Source organism: Mobula birostris, chromosome 4, assembly GCF_030028105.1.
Source record: "Mobula birostris isolate sMobBir1 chromosome 4, sMobBir1.hap1, whole genome shotgun sequence".
NCBI classification, from domain to species: domain Eukaryota; kingdom Metazoa; phylum Chordata; class Chondrichthyes; order Myliobatiformes; family Myliobatidae; genus Mobula; species Mobula birostris.
In genome coordinates, this window is record NC_092373.1 from 144,027,316 (window position 1) to 144,047,721 (window position 20,406).

Consider the following 20,406-nt stretch of genomic DNA (forward strand, 5'->3'; position numbering starts at 1 on the left):
AGAGGTTTCCAAAATGAAGCAATTTGTGAGTTTAGTATGCAGTTGCTTATTATGTTGGTTTTACTGATGTACTTGCAGCCATTACTGTGTATGTCAGTTCTGACACCTGGTATTAAACTTTCTAACTAAGTTGCCCCTGAAATGTTTTCTGGAATCCTATGTATACAACAGGCATCTCTGACTCCTTCAACTGACAGCCTATTCCAGAAAACTAAGGTGCCCATTCCTGTGGCAAAGCTGCCACACATAGTAATCCTATTCTCTAAGGTGAGGCTTGTTTACAGGAAATGTACATGCCTGCGTTGAGATGTTAGCATAACTTCAGTGGTGTTCATTGCTACTGAACCCTGCAATTATGATCTTTTGTGCTTAGTAGAATGATTTGAGCTATCAGAACATCACATTCAGGTTAATAAGCTGTGGGAATGAGATTCATCTGTATACTATGCTGTGGAATTAGCAGGGGTTACTTACATATCACAATTCCACTAGAGATTTACCAGCATGTTCAGATATTGAAACCTTGCTCTGTACTTGAAATAACCCCAGAGCTTGTAAATACCAACTCAAACAAGCACGGCAGAAAAGAATATATGACTTTTCCTTCCCTCCTAACTTATTTTAAGTTATGTTAAAATAAATTATTTTAATTAAAATAATTTAATTAAAATAACTCATGGAAGATGAGGAACAAATGAGATTCTAAATTGGAAAAAGGCCGATTTTGATGGCATCAGAAAGGATCATGTAGGTGTGATTTGGAATAGATTGTTTTCTGCCAAAGAGTTGTGGTTTTGAAGAGGCAGTGAAATATTGAGAGTAAAGTGTTTGTATGTTCCTGTGAGAATAAAAGGCAAAACTAACACGTTTAGGGAACCTTGGTTTTAGAGGGATGTTGAAACCCTGGTTATAAAAAAGAATGAGGCGTGTGGCACATCTAGGCACCAAGGAACAAATGAGGCACTTGAGAAGTATTAGAAATACAAAAGAACACTCCAGAAGGAAGTCAGGAGTACTGAAAGAAGGCATGATATTGCTCTGACAGAAAAAGTGAAGGAGAATCCCAAGGGCCTCTACAAATATATTAAGATCAAATGGATAGTAAAGGAGAAATTTGGTCCACTTGAAGATCAGCATGGTTATCAATGTGTGGGACTAAAAAGATCTTTTGCGTCTGTGTTTCTTCAGGATACAGACATGGAGTTTAGACAACTGAGGCAAAAACAATAGTAAGGACTGTATCTGAATGACAGAAGAGAAGGTACTTGCTGACTTGAGGCAAATTAGGTTGGATAAGTCCTCAAGATCTGACAAGGTGCCCCCTTGGTCTTTGTGGGAGGCCGGTCAGAAATTGCAAAAGCCTTGGCAAAGGTATTTAAACCACCCTTAGCCACATATGAAGTGTCAGAGAGTTGGAGGACAGCAGTGTGCCTGACATCAGTAATGGGTAAATTAACGGAAATGATTTTAAGGGACAGGATATATAAGTATTTGGATAGCTAGGATCTGATTAGGGATATTTAACATAAGTTTGTGCATAATAGGTTGTGTCTCACCTTAAAGAGAGGTGGCATAGAATTCAACAATGTAGAATTCTTTCGGGTCGAGTTAAGGATCTGCAAGGTTAAAAAGACTGTGATGGGACTAATATGCAGGCCTCTGAATAGTAGCCAAGATGTTCGATATAAATTACAACAGGAGAAAGAAAAGGCACGTAAAAAGGACAATCCTGTGATAGTCATAGGGGATTTCAATACGCAGGTAGATTGGTAGATTAGGTTGGTGCTGGATCTCAGGAGAAGGAATTTATAGAATGCCTACAGTATAGCTTTTTAGAGCAGCACACTAGGGAAAAGGCGATTCTAGATCGGGTGTTGTGTAATGAACCAGGTTTGATAAGTGTGCTTAAGGTAAAGGAACCCCTAGGAGAAATTGATCATAATATAATAGAATTCACCCTGCAGCTTGTGAGGGCGGAGCTAAAGTCAGATGTATCCATATTACAGTGGAGTAAAGGGAACGACAGAGGCATGAGAGAGGAGCTGGCCAAAGTTGTTTGGAATGGGCTGCTAGCAGGGATAATGGCAGTAAAGCAATGGTTGGAGTTTCTGGGAGCATTTGGAAGGTGCAGGATAGATACACTCCAAAGAAAAAGTATTCTAAAGGGAGGATGAGGCAACCATCACTGACAAGGGAAGTCAAAAACAGCATAAAAGCAAAAGGGAGATTATACAATATAGCAAAAATTAGTAGGAAGCTAAAGGGTTGGAAAACTTACAAAAAAACAACAGAGAGCAACTAAAAAAGCAATGAGAAAAATGATGAAACATGAAGGTAAAATAGGCAATAATATAAGAAAGGATACCAAAAGTTTTTGCAGTTATATAAAGAGCAACAGGGAGTGGATATCAAACTTCTGAAAAATAATGCTGAAGTGGTAGTAATGGGGGACAACGAAATGACAGGTGAACTCAATAAGTATTTTGCATCAGTCTTCACTGTGGAAGACACCAGCAGTATGCTAGAAATTAAGAAATGTCAGGACGGAGAAGCAAGTGTAGTTACTATTACTACGGAGAAGGTGCTTGGAAAGCTAAAAGGCCTGAAGGAAGATAGGTCACCTGGATGGACTAGATGGACTACACCGCGGGATTCTGAAAGAGGTAACTGAAGAAATTGTTGAGACATTACTAGTGATTTTTCAAGATTCTGGAATGGTTCTCGAGAACTAGGAAACTGCAAATGTCACTCCACTCTTTTAAGAAGGGAGGGAGGCAAAAGACAGAAAATTATAGGCCAGTTAGCCTGTCTTCAGTGGTTGGTAAGATGTTGGAGTGCATTGTTAAGGATGAGTTTTGACAGAGTCCCACGTGGGAGGCTGGTTCAGAATGTTCGCTCACTTGGTGTTCAGGATGAAGTAACAAATTTGGTTTAACATCAGTTTAGCAGGAAAAGCCAGGGAATGGAAGTAGATAGTTGCCTCTCTAAATGGAGGCCTGTGGGTAGTGATGCAGGGATCGGTTCTGGGTCTATTGTTGTTTGTCAAATATATCAATGATCTGGATGATAATGTGGAAAACGATCAGCATATTTGCAGATGACACCAAAAATGATGGTGTAGTGGACAGCAAGAAAGGCTATCAAAGCTTGTAGAAATGGACAAGCTGGAAAAATGGTTTGAAAATAGCAAACGGATCTTAATGCAAGGTGTGAGGTATTGCACTCTGTGAGGACAAGCCACGGTAGGACTTGCACGATGAACGGTAGGGTAATGAAGAATGTGGTAGAATAAAGAGACCTGGGAGTACAGATTGGGCCATAAAGAGAGCTTTCGGCACATTGCCAAACTTTACAAGGATGTTGCCAGGACTTGAGGACCTGGGTTACAGGGAAAGGCTGAATAGGTTAGGATTTTATTCTTTGGAGCATAGGAGAATGAAGACAGATTTGATGGAGATGGAATGCTTAGACAGAGTAGGCTTCTTCCAGGGAGGCTGGATGAGACTGGACCTAGAGGTGGTATGTTAAGGATGAAAGATGAACCTGAGTGAAAGCTTCTATATTCAGAGGATTTGTGAGTGTTGTAGAAGCTGCCAGTGGAAGTGGTAGATGTGGTTTTGATTGCAACTTTTAAGGGAAATTTGGATAAGTACATGGATGGAATGGGTATCAGACTAGCGAGAATAACAGTTTGGCACAGACTAGATGAGTCGATTGGCCTACTGCTGTAGAGGTCTATGACGCTATCTTTTCATGAAGGTCGTAAATGTTGAATTACATATGCTCCAGAGGATTTCATCAAAAATAAGTACCTATGAAAGAAGCAACACACATCAAAGTTGCTGGTGAACTCAGCAGGCCAGGCAGCATCTGTAGGAAGAGGTGCAGTCGACGATTCAGGCCAAGACCCTTCGTCAGGACTAACTGTCTCGGCCTGAAACGTTGACTGCACCTCTTCCTACAGATGCTGCCTGTCCTGCTGCGTTCACCAGCAACTTTGATGTGTGTTGCTTGAATTTCCAGCATCTGCAGAATTCCTGTTGTTTACCTATGAAAGGAGACAGTGGTGCTTTACTGCATAACTCTGAGCTATGAATACATGCAAACTAGGAAGAATTTCACACTGGAAACCAATATTGGTGATTCTGTCTGTGACTATTCATGGAAATTCTGGATATAGTTACACATTTGGAGATTTTTTCCTAATTTGATCACGAGAAAGTACAAACTGAAGACCAACGTTCTGCCCATTTTATATACTAAACCTCAGGTCTATTTCAGACTTTATATACATTAGCTCTTTGATGAACTTCCTTCTTTGTCAGCCATCCTTCCAGCTCTTTCTGTTCTTGCATCATGAATTACAGTGTTCCCCAATAATATCTTTGTTTCAATTCCATTCCTCATCTACATGTGATCTCTCACCATTGGAAAACACATTTGTTTCCATCCAGCTTTATCTCACCAGTGTCTTTCTTGATCCCTTCCATTGTCTCTAACTGTTTTACTGACATCAAATGTAGATGAGAAGAAACTTAACCTGACTCAATGTTGAGAAGATGGCCAGAAGCTCCTTTGCCCCCCTCTCAATGTCTTCATCCCTTTGCCAAGAAGCTGCCTGAAAATTCAATGATTTACAATGTTGAACTTTCTTCATCTGTTCTTTAACAAACTCTATTGATTTTTTTTTCAATGTAAGTTACCTGATTCTCCCTCCCTTTATCTGCTGAAGCCCTCACACAACTGTTTAGTTCTATTGCTTGATAGATTGGCTTCTCTGTTTTATTCTCTTTAAACCTGATTCAAGCTTGCTCTGCTGCCTATATCTGAACTCTCACTAAGCCCTTCCACCTGGCTATCTTGGTTAACTCCTGGTTAGACATTGTTTTAATGTTAATGTTATTACCCTCCTTACATCTTGTGCAGCATTAGGAGCCCCTGATATGTCCACTATTTTAATTTGGGTTTCTTGACCCAAATCACATGGGAATGTAATGTGATAATGCAGTTAAGTCGGGGGAGTAAGCTGCTTTTTCTTTATTACTGGCAGACCATGTACCTCATTAGGTATAGGGTCAACTAGCTGAGAGATCTGTCTTGTCACTGTGCAGCTGCTCAGCTTTATTAGTATGTATTTGTTTATTGTGATAAGATAATTATTCGGTTTCATTTATTTTATCGATTTACTTAATAATTTACTGCAATTGTTCTTTTCTTCTCACAGTGTTTAAAAATATCATATATAAAGTTTATAAATTGCCTACAGCCAATGGCAAGTGGCTCTGTGTACGAGAACAAATGGCTGAAAGTACACTGTCCTTCCATATCCCCAAGCAACTGATAAAACTCTTCATCCAAGAAGATACAAGAAGGTAAATTGCTGCAGATTGACTAAAGTTTTATTCAGCTTTCATCAGAGTAAGATATACTAGGATCACATATAAAAATATATCTCTTCTAAGTCCCCCACTATCTCCATCTAAATCTTTTTGCAATTTGACCACAATAGTTAAAAATTCATCTCAACTTTTTAGATCAGTAATTTGATAAATGCCTGTTAATTCAGAAATTTTGTTATAATTAAATAATCATTTGCAAAAGTAATCATTAATGCCTCACTCTCTCTGGGTTTTCTTGGTGCTGTTAATTGTATTGCAAAGCGATATATTACTGTTTAGGATTCTTTCTCAGAAAGGTGTTCCAGTGTAGTATTTTAATTTAATCAATACCAATTGATTTCTGAAACAGACATCCGATTAGGTATATCACTGAACCTCTAGCAGGATGCTTGTGTATAGCTAGTAGTTATAGGGGAATATTACTGAGTACACCATGAAACCAGACATGGGGATCCCAGCGTCTAATTAGCATCCCCATTCATTGCAATGCTGGTAGCATGCCAAATGCACACTGGAATCGTAAGTGCCTGCAGGTGCTGTAAACTGCAAAAAAAAAAAAAAAAAAGAAAAAAAGAAGAGCTGAGCAGGCCAGGCAATATCTGTAGCGGGAAATGAATAGTTGGGTTGAGAGCCTTTATCTGGACCGAAAATGTAGAAGGGAGATAGCCGGTTTAAAGAGGTGAGGATGGGGGAGCTCTTCCAGCAATTTTTTTTTGCACCACATGCACATTGTCTGGTTTATATCGTGATTTCTGCATGCACCTAGTGTTAAACACATTGTGGACATGAATCAGAAAGGAACTAATAGTGTGATTTGTCAATACCTGTTGAAGGTAATCAGTATGCTTTATGCTGGCTCATTGTTCTTAAATGGGAAATGCACTTTAGTTGAAGAAAGTGTTACCTGTCGAACATGAAGTGAATCTGGGTAGGGAAATAGTGAATAAACAGAGGGCCAGAGGAAGGAGATTGTGGTGGAACATGATGCCAATTATTGAATTCTGAGGATGCAGGTTCAACACCGTTAAGAGTTTCAATTAACGGGGTTAAAGCCGGTAAGTGAATTTTTAACTGCCATATCCAACCAACTTCACAACTGGCCAGTAATTCTGCCCAATTCCTCACAGTGTCACCTCTGATATAACAACTATCTCCATCGGTTAGGGAATTGCTCACTCTTCATCGTCATTGTTCACTACACTCTCACAGGCTCAGCAGCTTTGCGAAATCTTAAGTACAAAGTACATTTATTATCGAAGTATGTACAGGTGTCCCCCGCTTTTCGAACGTTCGCTTTACGAAACCTCACTGTTATGAAAGACCTACATTAGTTCTCTGTTTTTGCTAACAGAAGGTGTTTTCACTGTTAGGAAAAAAATCAGTGCGCGATAAAAAATCAGCGCATGATAAAAGGCAGCGCGCACCCCGAGCAGCCGCTCTCCCCCGGATTCAGAACGGCATTGCTTAAACACGTTGCATTGAGCAGCCATTAGCAAGATGAGTTCTAAGGTGTCGGAAAAGCCTGAAAGAGCTCGTAAGGGTGTTAAACTTAGCGTAAAACTAGACATAATTAAGCGTTTTGATCATGGTGAACGAAGTAAGGACAACGTGAGTTTGGCTTGTGGAAGCTGACGAAGATGGTGTTGAAGAGGTTTTAGCATCCCATGACCAAGAATTGATAGATGAAGAGCTGATCCAATTGGAAGAGGAAAGGATAACAATCGAAACTGAATTCATTAGCGAAATGAACGTGAAGCAACTGCGTGAGATTCTTGCTGCAATGATAAAGTACGACTTTAATTTTTAAAGGGTACGTAGGTTTAGCGGATATTTGCAGGATGGTTTGAATGCTTACAAAGAACTGTATGATAGAAAAATGTGCGAGGCTCAGCAGTCAAGCAAGCCTTCCACATCAGCCAGAGCAGACGACAAACCTCGACCTTTGACGTCGAGGCAGGCAGTCATAGAAGATGAGCTGCCTGCCCTAATGGAAACAGACGACGACAAGATGACACCACAGTGTCCCACCACCCCAACCCGCAAGCTGCGGACAGATACCGATTCACGGAGAATGCAGCGGTAGCTGGGAGGCACACAGCACATCTTTAAGAAAAAAGCCAAAATAAACATACTAATTAATTAGGTGCCGCCCGACATGTAACTGTCGGCCCAGATCAGAGGCGATGCAATCGGCAATCGCCTCTGACCTGGGCTGACAATTACGTGTCGGGCGGCACCTAATTAATTAGCATGTTTATTTTGGCTTTTTTCTTAAAGATGTGCTGGATGCCTCCCAGCTACCGCTGTACCCCTGAATGGTTCATGGATCAGTTTCGGTCGGCGACCCGGAGGGTTGGGAACACCGCACCACCCTAACCTGTGATGTCTCAGTCTAACACACCATCATCAGTGTGCTCGGCGCTGTCCCAATTCCGGTAAGTGATACTACACTGTACATACATTATTTCTACTTTATATAGCTTGTGTATTTTTATGTGTTATTTGGTATAATTTGGCAGCTTCATAGCTTAAAGGTTACTAGAGAGAGTGTTTTTGCCAACAGCGCTTGCGTGAGATTTTCTGCTGAGAGCGCTTGCGTGAGATTTTCGCTATGGAGAATGGTGCCGGCAATGATTGTGGAAAAGTACTTCTACTTTATATAGGCTGTGTATTTATCATATTATTCCTGCTTTTACTATATGTTACTGTTATTTTAGGTTTTATGTGTTATTTAGCATGATTTGGTAGGTTATTTTTGGGTCTGCGAACGCTCACAAAATTTTCCCATATAAATAAACGGTAATTGCTTCTTCGCTTTACGACATTTCGGCTTACGAACCGTTTCATAGGAACCCTGTACCTTCGGATGGCGGGGGAAACCTGTATACTATATACCACCCTGAGATTTGCCTCCTTACAGGCAACCACAACACAAAGTAACTCGATAGAACCCATTTAAAAAGGACAGTCAAACACCCAATGTGCAGAAAAAACAAATAAATGCAAAAAATAAAAGTAAGCAACTAACACGGGGAACTGAAGTTCACAGAAGTGAGTCCACAGCTATGAAATCAGTCGTCACTGCAGCTGATTCGGGAGCTCATTAGTTGCAGGCCACAGCCTTAGTTCAGCACAGAGACAAGTAAACCTTGCGGAGCAGCAAGCTGAACTGGCTCATCCTTTGCACTTATGTCCATCGCCTACTATTTGCACATACTGTTAACCATTCATCAAGATAATATCACTCCCCCCCCAAAATGCACAAAACTGATACATTGTCTTCCTAGATAATGTGATGCAGGACTAAAGGGTTATCACAGTCAGAATTATCAGATCTAATCCTCATTTACATTCTACTTTTTCCTCTGAGTATGATCTTTTCTGTCTTAAATTGCAGACAGTTTTAGCATGTGGCAGTAAAGGCTGGTGTTCGGCTACATTCTTGTCAAATACCAATGCCTAAGGTTTTATTTCAACACATGAGGCTGTTAGGTCTTCAAAAATATACCATTAATACCGAATATCTCAGGCCAATTTTCACCTGAATCGTCAGGATACAATCGCAGCACTTCCATTGCAAAGTGACACCCAAGGTGATTAAAATGAGAACAGTGTTTCTTTATTTAAACACTTCTTTTGATTCTTTTTGGTATATTGGCCTCCTGGACAGATTAGATGGAGTTCTGCTTCACTGTGTTAGATAGTTTTATGGATTACTTCCATGGTGATCTCACCTTCTGACTGTCACAGTTAAACTTCCCCAATTCTGCAGTTTGTATCCTCCAGTTTTCTCAGGAAAGACAAAACAGTAAAACAGTAATTTATTATTTGGAGATCCTGATGGTTTGGCATGTGGTTCAGTAATTTCTGCTTGTGCTCTGACTAAACCTACTGGGGCCCTGCCCTTCGGATGCATGCTATAAAGTGAGTGAGTTCCTGTTTCCTACAGTCCGTTTTAATTCACCAAGACAGCATTTGCTGCACTCCACTTAAGCTTACTGGGGACCCCATTTCCCTTATACCCTTTAAACTCACTAGATTCATCAGTAAGTTTTTATACTACTGTACTACAAAAAAAATGAAGTAAAAATGTGTTGGAGTATTATTTTAATACTCAACTTCACCTGCTCCATCACTGAAATGTTCCCGTAACCTATGGACACACTTTCAAGAACTCTTCATCTTATGTCCCGATATTTATTGACTATATTTATTATTATTATTATTATTATTATTATTTCTTTTTTCTTTCTTTTTGTATTTACACAGGTTGTAGTCTTTCATTGATTTTATTATGCTTATTGGATTTATTATGTATGCCTGCAAGATAATGAATCTCAGGATAGTATATGGTGACAAATATGTACTTTTTTATTATTAATTTTTATTGCAACACTAACAAATTACATTCAATACAACCAATTGCCAATTACATATTGACTGTTTAACCCAGCCACCCCCCCAACTTTCAATGTACTTTGATAATAAATTTGTTTCGAACTTTGAACTTTAGTTGGAGTGATATGCAATGTTCCAGATGTTCTGCTAAGCTTAAGTCACAAGGGTGCCTGATATATCAGTTTTGTACTGTAATATTTTTACAAATATCTTGCCACCTTATGTGAATTTCTCTTGTCTGTTATAATTCCTAATTGTACTTGTCATTAACATCTGGTGGGTTTGAGTAGAAATATCAATAAGGAGCTACTTATTTCCCTTAATTTCTTTTGAAAGCTATTAATGAGGTAATAAAAAAGCTATGGTTTAACACACATTAAGCGAATCCCAAGATAAAATTTTAAACCTTGGGAACTATGTACGAATGTTCCATTTATGCAAATATGCCACATTATGATGGTTTATGACCTAGATACATAGTATGTGTTTGTGAAACTTCATTGTAATTTTGCTTTCTGGCAGCCAGGTCATCTGGGCACAATCATATGAAATTGCAGTTTGATTCCTGCATGTCCAGGTGTTTTTTAAAATTGGAATGTTTGTATTATATTTCAGATTTATTCATGTGTTTTAAAATGGTTGTACTTGAAAATGTAATTACCAAGAAATTAATTTTCATCTTGTTCGAGCTAAATACAATCTCTACTACTAACAGTTGCACCTTCTAATCTTTTTTTTAATTTAACAGCTATAATAGTGTGCTTTGTGCCGCCAATCTGGCATTGTATTTCTAGGCTAATAAACAAGAACTAATTGAGCGGGTTGCCTACAGTAATTTTGTTCTGAATTTTGGTTTAGAACAACTTTATTTTAACAACTTTGTTGTTAATGGTTTGGAAATGGTTCATTGGAAACTCCTGCAAATTTCTGTCAGTTGTCAAATTAAAAATAAACCAATTCCTGGTTCAGGGCTGATTTAATAGAGAATGCATTTCTTGTCCTGAATATACCAAAGCCATCTGAATTTATAAAACTGCAAAAAATCATTTGACCCTAAGTTTCTGCCAGTGCAGTTTGCTGCAGTCACTCAATTCTCTCAGTCAGAGCTTGATGCTAGAAGCAAGCTGGTCTGGCTTATTGCTGATGTATGGTGAAAAATATGGACTGTGTTCAGTTGTTGGTATGTGCCAATCCGATGTTAATTGTCAAGGGCTTGTGCAATGGTAGGTCCTTGTGTAATCTGATACCATCCCATGGGCAGGTCAAAATGCATCCAACATGAAAAAGTTGGGGAAAAAAAACTTTAATATCTAGAAAAGTCATGAGGATTCAAGGTCAATAAAGCATGCAAAATAACTTTGAGATGCAGAGACCTTAAAAACTATTAACCAATTAACAATTAAAAGATTTTGCATTAATTAAAACACTTTTTAAAATATGTTAAGATAACTGAACAAACATTATTCGTTCAAAAAATATAGATTACCTTGATTCCCTTCCCCATTGTAAAGATTTCACTGGTGATGTCTGACATCAGATGCTATGGTTGTCAGAGTTAAATCAGCATGTCCAAGATTTGCACATTTGGGTGGAACTGGCCAACTTCCTGATACCTAGTGGTGGTGTGAGGGAAGTATAGAATGTCAGTAGTACACTACAGAACTTGCAATATTTCCCAGCAAGCTCTGGCCTAATTTTTCCACTCTTAGCTTATAGAACATAGAACATAGAACATAGAATAGTACGGCACAGTACAGGCCCTTTGGCCCACAATGTTGTGCCGACCCTCAAACCCTGCCTCCCATATAAGCCCCCACCTTAGATTCCTCCATATACCTGTCTAGTAGTCTCTTAAACTTCACCAGTGTATCTGCCTTCACCACTGACTCAGGCAGTGCATTCCACGCACCAACCACTCTCTGAGTAAAAAAACCTTCCTCTAATATCCCCCTTGAACTTCCCACCCCTTACCTTAAAGCCATGTCCTCTTGTATTGAGCAGTGGTGCCCTGGGGAAGAGGCGCTGGTTATCCACACTATCTATTCCTCGTATTATCTTGTACACCTCTATCATGTCTCCTCTCATCCTCCTTCTCTCCAAAGAGTAAAGCCCCAGCTCCCTTAATCTCTGATCATAATGCATACTTTCTAAACCAGACAGCATCCTGGTAAATCTCCTCTGTACCCTTTCCAATGCTTCCACATCCTTCCTATACTGAGGTGACCAGAACTGGACACAGTACTCCAAGTGTGGCCTAACCAGAGTTTTATAGAGCTGCATCATTACATCGCAACTCTTAAACTCTATCCCTTGACTTATGAAAGCTAACACCCCATAAGCTTTCTTAGCTACCCTATCCACCTGTGAGGCACCTTTCAGGGATCTGTGGACATGTACCCCGAGATCCCTCTGCTCCTCCACACTACCAAGTATCCTGCCATTTACTTTGTACTCTGCCTTGGAGCTTGTCCTCCCAAAGTGTACCACCTCACACTTCTCCGGGTTGAACTCCATCTGCCACTTCTCAGCCCACTTCTGCATCCTATCAATGTCTCTCTGCAATCTTTGACAATCCTCTACACTATCTATAACACCACCAATCTTTGTGTCGTCTGCAAACTTGCCAACCCACCCTTCTACCCTCACATCCAGGTCATTAATTAAAAATCACGAAAAGTAGAGGTCCCAGAACAGATCCTTGTGGGACACCACTAGTCACAATCCTCCAATCTGAATGTACTCCCTCCACCACCACCCTCTGCCTTCAGCAGGCAAGCCAATTCTGAATCCACCTGGCCAAACTTCCCTGGATCCCAAGCCTTCTAACTTTCTGAATAAGCCTACCGTGTGGAACTTTGTCAAATGCCTTACTAAAATCCATATAGATCACACCCACTGCACTACCCTCATCTATATGCCTGGTCACCTCCTCAAAGAACTCTATCAGGCTTGTTAGACATGATCTGCCCTTCACAAAACCATGCTGACTGTCCCTGATCAGACCATGATTCTCTAAATGCCTATAGATCCTATCTCTAAGAATCTTTTCCCACAGCTTTCCCATCACAGACGTAAGGCTCACTGGTCTATAATTACCTGGACTATCCCTACTACCTTTTTTGAACAAGGGAACAACATTCGCCTCCCTCCAATCCTCTGGTACCATTCCCGTGGACAACAAGGACATAAAGATCCTAGCCAGAGGCTCAGCAGTCTCTTCCCTTGCCTCATGGAGCAGCCCAGGGAATATTCCGTCAGGCCCTGGGGACTTATCTGTCCTAATGTATTTTAACAACTCCAACACCTCCTCTCCCTTAATATCAACATGCTCCAGAACATCAACCTCACTCATATTGTCCTCACCAAGTTCACTCTCATTGGTGAATACGGAAGAGAAGTATTCATTGAGAACTTCCACAGCCTCCAGGCACATCTTCCCACCTTTATCTCTAATCGGTCCTACCTTCACTCCTGTCATCCTTTTGTTCTTCACATAATTGAAGAATGCCTTGGGGTTTTCCTTTACCCTACTCGCCAAGGCCTTCTCATGCCCCCTTCTTGCTCTTCTCAGTCCCTTCTTAAGCTCCTTTCTTGCTTCCCTATATTCCTCAATAGACCCATCTGATCCCTGCTTCCTAAACCTCATGTATGCTGCCTTCTTCCACCTGACTAGATTTTCCACCTCACTTGTCACCCATGGTTCTTTCACCCTACCATTCTTTATCTTCCTCACCGGGACAAATTTATCCCTTACATCCCGCAAGAGGTCTCTAAACATCGACCACATGTCCATAGTACATTTCCCTGCAAAAACAACATCCCAATTCACAACGCAAGTTCTAGCCTTATAGCCTCATAATTTGCCTTTCCCATTAGAAATGTTCCTGTCCTCTTTGATTCTATCCTTTTCCATGATAATTATAAAGGCCAGGGAGCGGTGGTCACTGTCCCCCAGATGCTCACCCACTGAGAGATCTGTGACCTGACCTGGTTCATTACCTAGTACTAGATCTAGTATGGCATTCCCCCTGGTCGGCCTGACCACATACTGTGACAGGAATCCATCCTGGACACACTTAACAAATTCTGCCCCATCTAAACCCTTGGAACTAATCAGGTGCCAATCAATATTAGGGAAGTTAAAGTCACCCATGATAACAACCCTGTTATTTTTGCACCTTTCCAAAATCTGCCTCCCATTCTGCTCCTCTGTATCCCTGCTGCTACCAGGGGGCCTATAGAATACCCCCAGTAGAGTAACTGCTCCCTTCCTGTTCCTGACTTCCACCCACATTGACTCAAAAGAGGATCCTGCTACATTACCCACCCTTTCTGTAGCTGTAATAGTATCCCTGACCAGTAATGCTTGAAAAATGATCTGTTACACCATGAAAGGTCAAAAGCAGTGGAGTGAAAAAAAAACTCCATGATGAGGTAGACTTACCAGCAATGTCTAAAATTGCATCTTAGGCTGTCAGTTGCAATTAGCTGTTGGTGAATGTACCTTTCAATTTGCATAACTTCTTTGATTTTGTGAAGGAATATTACCGTCATGATTTTTATTTGGATTTGTAATTTAACAAGCACAAGTTGCAGGAAGGTTCAAACTCCACTACTGTTCTCTCTGGACCAAGTCATTTGATGGGCAGGTTTAAGTATCAAAAATGCTTGCTTGAATAAGGTATTGAAGGTTTCCTTTGCTGTAAAGTTAAATCTCAGCCAGATTTGGGATTAGAAGGGAAACATTTATCACTTTATTTATTCTGTTGTCCAGTTTGAGATGGTACTGGTGAAACGCAGCGACAACTTGCGGGTTGCAAACAAAACTATAAATTACTGTAGTTGTCACAACTTTTCTCAGAAACAATCACTGCAGTCAATAGCCTGTAACTTCCCTTTTGGGGCTGAGCTGTTAAATGGCCTGTACAACCTGTTATTTTTGCAGTGTGAACTGAAGTCTCAAAGGTGCAGGTGTGGCATGTATGGCCCAAACCGGGGTGCCTTGGCCCGGGCCCGAGTCCAGGGAAAGAGCCAATGTTGGGCCATTACTAGAGTGGACTTGGAGGCAATTCAATGTAGCAGAACTGAGGAAAGGAAGGCAGAAGCGATGCAGGGTCAAAGCAGCGGGGTCTGGGCCCTGGCTGAGAATGAGGAAAGAGCCAAGGTTTGATCGATTTAAGCACAGGGCTGAACTGAGGCAGCAGGACCCTGGCACGAGGGCATATTGAAGCAGCAGGTCCCGGGTCTGAGAGTGAGGGACGACCTGAGGTTTGGTCGATTTTAGCACTGGGCCAGAATGAAAAGGTCAGGGTGTTCGGGCCACAGCCAAGGGATGTGCCTGTTTAGCTCGCTGCTCTGCCAGGTTTACTAGTCTCTGCAATGAACTGAGGTGGTTGCCCACAGCTGACCGGCTCCTGAATCAGGTGCAGTGGTGACTGGCTCTGTGTCTGTGGACTCACTTTTGTGAACTTCAGTTCTGTATGTTACTGTATTTGCTTAATTTTATTGTTTGCACGATTTGGAGATTTTTCTGCACACTGGGTGTTTGATGCTTTTTTTATTGTAGTTTCTATTGGGTTTCTTTGATTTGTGGCTGCCTGTAAGCATTTGAACCTCAAAGTTGTACATAGTGTACATAACGTTGATAATAAATGTACTTTGAACTTGTTTTTGGTCAATCACTTACACACTAGTCAGTGTCAGGCATGGTACACTTAGAACATCCTTAAATTGATCTCTTAATTTCAAAGGCAACTTTTACAGTTTAGATTATGAGTTCTTTTATACTGGTGTGTATGTGACATATCTAAGCTAATGCCTTCTTTGTAAGTTTGGGGAGACATCAGATGTTTTCGAATCTAATTTAAATACACCTCCTCAATACAAGATGTGCTTGCCTACAGGTTTATATAATTTGGTAATTTTCTTTTTTACCTAGATTTCAGTGATATAACTGATCCCATGGCAACTTCCTCTTTTCTAGGCTGCATGACAAAGCTTGTATAAATACTATTAATAAAAGTTTTTGGATTATATTATTGCCAAGGTCAGTTAACTTTAGTCATTGATGTTAAAACGCAAATGTCATCTGGAATAATAACTTTAGAGAGTTCAATGTTGTAAATGTTGTCAAATCCAGCTATAAGTATCTCAATAAACTGGGCTAAAAGAGTAGGGTATTTGCATGAGTAGCATATCCTATTTTGAAATTTTCCATTTGAAAGAATAAATTGAATGAAGTTCAGTCCACTTTCTTGATGTTATTGGCAATAGTTACTAAGAGCAGATATTCTTCACTGCTTAATGTACTAAATCAACTGCTAATTGAGGTCAATACTTTGAATGTCATTTCAAAGAGGTTTGGACCCCAATAAGTCACAAATTCACCAATTAAGGTTCTGTATCAAAGGTTAAGGATTAGCTGCATTTGTCACACGTACATTGAAACATCAAAAGATATAGTGAGATGTGTTGTTTGCTTCAAGGACTAACACAGTCCGAGAATGTGCTGGGGGCAGTCTGTAAGTCTCACCGTGTTTCTGGTGCCCACATAGTATTCCCACAACTTACTAACCCTAACCCGTACGTCCTTGGAATGTGTGAGTAAAGCAGAGTACCTGAAGGAAGCCCACACAGTCACAGGAAGAATGTACGTACTCTTACAGACAGCAGAGGGAACGGAGCCCCAGTCTTCCGATCGCTGGTGCTGTAAAGCATTACAATACCATGCCGCCCCATCAATAGAGTAATGACATTTGAAAAAAATGTCTGTTGTTGCAGGCCGGTTCACTTCTTGTAGCACAATTTATATGCAAAGTACATTGGATAATCATTAAAACATTTGCTATAATCCTAAACAGGTAGAATTTGGCCACTGTTTACATTATGGAGACTGAGGAGAGCTTAATTCATCCAGCTATTAAAAGGAAGATGAGCCTTGGTAATCCATCTCCTCTATTATTTGAAGAATTTACCATGGTGTGGAAAAAATAATAGTGAATTAGAGCTTTTTTATATTGAGTAAATTTTCATCTTGGGTACAGGGGTAAGTTTTTTTATGCAAAGAGTGGTGAGTGCGTGGAATGGGCTGCCGGCAGCGGTGGTGGAGGCAGAAATGATAGGGTCTTTTAAGAGACTCCTGGATGGCTACATGGAGTTTAGAAAAATAGAGGACTATGGGTAAGCCTAGGTAGTTCTAAGGTAGGGACATGTTCAGCACAGCTTTGTAGACTGAAGGGCCAGTATTGTGCTGTAAGTTTTCTATGTTTCTATCTCTGCTGTAGATAGAATGCAGCTGTTCAAAACCAAACAGCTTCAGGAAAGACACTGATGGACTATTTACCACTAAGTATTATCTTCACAGTAGCACCATTTTTTATGATGTCAATAATTTAACCAAAGCAAACAATTTAATGGCATATTATAAACAAAAGACAATCTGAAAATGCTGGAAATGGAAGCAAGACACACAAAATTCTGGAGGAACTCAGTAGGCCAGGCAGCATCTATGGAAAAGAGTGCAGTCCGGCTGAAGGGTCTGGGCCCAAAACGTCGACTGTATTCTTTTCCATCGATGCTGCCTGGCCTGATGGCATATTATCAGTATTTTATAATTTGCTGACGACCCCACTGAGACATTCTAAGTATATGGGCCAAATAATGCACCACACTCTGAACAATGAATACTGTATACACAGGAATGCTCATGAAGGCTTTTGGTCAAGATGGTGTCAGCGAACAGCAATTCCTTGGGCAACATCTTCCAGATAGCCAATCTCTTAAATAATTTCACTTTCTCTATGCTGTCTGCTTGTACTTTTTGGTTCTGTTTGTGTTACGGAAACTGTTGGAGCCAGTGACATGCAGTTTGGAACTGGATCGGGTGATCTGGCACACTGCTGTGTCTGGAGAACTGCCTCGTGGAGAAGATCAGAGACGGGGACCTGAAAAGGACTGAAAACACGAACCGACCCATGGAAAAGACCAGAGATTGGGGCGTGGGGTTATGAATGATTCCATCTCGAAGTGGCGTGGAAGACTGAAGTATCCAGGTGAATGCGGATTGGGTCAGTGATCACTCCCAGTGGAATCCACCAGGGCGATGGCGGCCTGTTGGCAGCATTCGGACTGGGCGCGGCAGTCACCCTTCACAGAAGGACTGAGTTTGTGTGGCGCTGTCCTCGTATGCTGACGAAAAGATGTTTTCAATATTCTGAGATTTATGTGATTGGACTCCTTCAGTTTTTTGGTGTGTTTTCTTTCTTGTGGCCGATTGGCGAATGGGTGATCGGTTAATTTTTTTGTGTGTGAGAGTGGTGATTGTGGGTTTTAATGCTATTGTCACAGTTCTTTGCTGTGACTGAGAGGATTGGGGATTGTTATTGTTGCTGTTTTTCCTGCGGGGGGTAGGTAGGGGATTTGATGCGATTGCCGCTCTGTTTTTTTCTGCGGGGAAGGGGTGGGGGATTTTGGGGTTTGCAAGTTTTGTTTCTTTTTCCTTATTGTGCAGGGGAGCAGTTGATGTCTTTTCTTTCAACAACTCTGATATTAGATAATATATTCATGACGAATTTCAGAGTTGTAATGTATTCATGACAAATATCAGAGTTGTAATGTACTTGCATACATTGACAATAAAATGAATGTTTGAGCATTTGAGAAAATAGGTGGGCCACCTAATCTCTCAATTTAATAAGATAAATGGTTGATCCACCCTGAACCTCAACCCCTCTGTGTCCACAATTTCATGCTGTTTCAAAAATGTGACTGTGTACTCTCTTAAATAAGTCCAGTGATCTGACTCCTCCAACCCCCTGGGATAGAAAATGCTAGAAACTTGCCACGCTCGATCAGAAGAAATTGTGACATATATCAGTTTTAAATTACTGTACTCCCATCTTGTAAGCATGACCCTTTTGTTTGAGATTGTTTCACATGTGAAAGCATCTCAATATCTATCTTGTCATACCTCTTTAGGATCTTGTAGATTTCAAATAAGATAACTTGCACAAGACCCATTTATTGGTACTCTATCTTCTGTTCCAGTTCTTCAATCTACATTAATGCACATCTCTCCCCCGCCACCACTTTTGCTATACACTGTTAACGTGTGTATGAGCCTTTTGTGTGGGATGTTATTGTATGCTTTCTGCACTGTAGGCTGATACTGGTTCTGGAAAAACACGCCTTGCTGATCAGTTAATAACATAGTAATCTATTACTGAGCAGTAAAAGATTGTTATAGTGTCTAATTACTAATACATCATGTTTGGTATGGGATGAAGCACTCAACACTATTCTGTGAATACGAATGCATTTTATTCATGTTGTCCCAAAAAACACAAGGATAGTTTCCTGCCGGTATCTGCATGAACCAATGATAGTTGACCTGCTATATTATTTTCACTGCAGTAAGCAGAAAAAAGAAGTGATGAACAGGCATTGGAATTGTAATTACAATTTAATGCTTAAAAAAACTAGAGGTTAGTTTTTTCTTTGGAAATATTGGAAGGATTTTTTGTTTGCACTAGTTTGAGTTTCACTACAGCTGCAGTAAAATTAACGTGTGAGAATACCACCTTGAGGTGGTAGCCCATCGCTTGCTTAAATTCAGTTCAGATGACTTTACTTTCAAATTACAGCATTCATTTTATGTCACTGTAAAGACGAATGCCGACAGCATAAAGAAAATTGTAATATACAACTGTCCTATTCTAAAGGTGATATAAAACTGCTTCTGAAATGTCCATGATGCAATAAATATAATATAGAGTACGGTCCAATTTTGTTTTATTTTATTTAAGAGATCTGGATGTCACTGAAAAGGTCAGTATTTAATACCCATTCCTGACTGACTTGCTGAAACTGGTCTTGTACTGTTTTCTTGAATCACTGAAATCCCACATTGCTGCTATGTAGAGGTACCAGAGCTTAATCCATTGGCAATAGGCTGATTCTTCCGAAGACCTACTGACCCTGGCTGCTGATACATAAGGATTTTTCCAACACAGAATTCATTCACCAAACAGCACTTACAAGTGCAAATCAGCTGGTCTGCTGAATGGAGAGAGTCACTTCTGTGTCTTCTGAGGTGCAGGCAAGTGTGGCACAGAGGAAGTGGGTGGTCCAGGTACCTCTCATATCTAGTGACCTAGGTTCAATTCTGACGTCCACCACTGTTTGCCCGAGTTTGCATGTTGTCCTTTTAACCATGTGTGCTTTCCCCCCTAATTTCCGCCACCCCCACCAAAAGTCATGCCGGTTACTAGATTATTTGGCTGCTATAAATGATTTCTTGTGTGGTTGGGTGGTAGGAAGATCACTGTGGTACCTGATCTCCAGTCCTTTCCTAGACAGTTCCTCTTGAAGTTGCCTGATTAAAGCAAAGCTTCAACAGATTTATTCATAAGACAGGGGTGGGGGTGTTGTTGTACACAGAGTAAGCCCACTGGATTAATAAAAATGAGAGATGTTCTCACCAAAGCATATAGAGTTTAGAACTTACTTTTCTCATGATTTGTCAGAATAGATTTAGGACAGAGAGAGGGTATATTTCTCTTCCCAGAGAGTAGTGAAACTGTGAAGTTCTCTGCCTAAGGATGCAGTAGGG

The 20,406-nt window shown here is 40.5% G+C and overlaps 1 protein-coding gene across 15 annotated transcripts in view; it reads left to right on the top strand.

The window, feature by feature from the left end:
• Positions 1–20,406, top strand: part of inpp4b (inositol polyphosphate-4-phosphatase type II B) — an 813,686-nt gene that overhangs the window by 665,322 nt on the left and 127,958 nt on the right. For all 15 annotated transcript variants that reach the window (XM_072256187.1, XM_072256173.1, XM_072256177.1 and 12 more), the window contains one exon: positions 5,225–5,372. In XM_072256187.1, the coding sequence (XP_072112288.1) occupies positions 5,225–5,372 (148 nt within the window). The remainder of the gene's footprint in view (positions 1–5,224; positions 5,373–20,406) is intronic.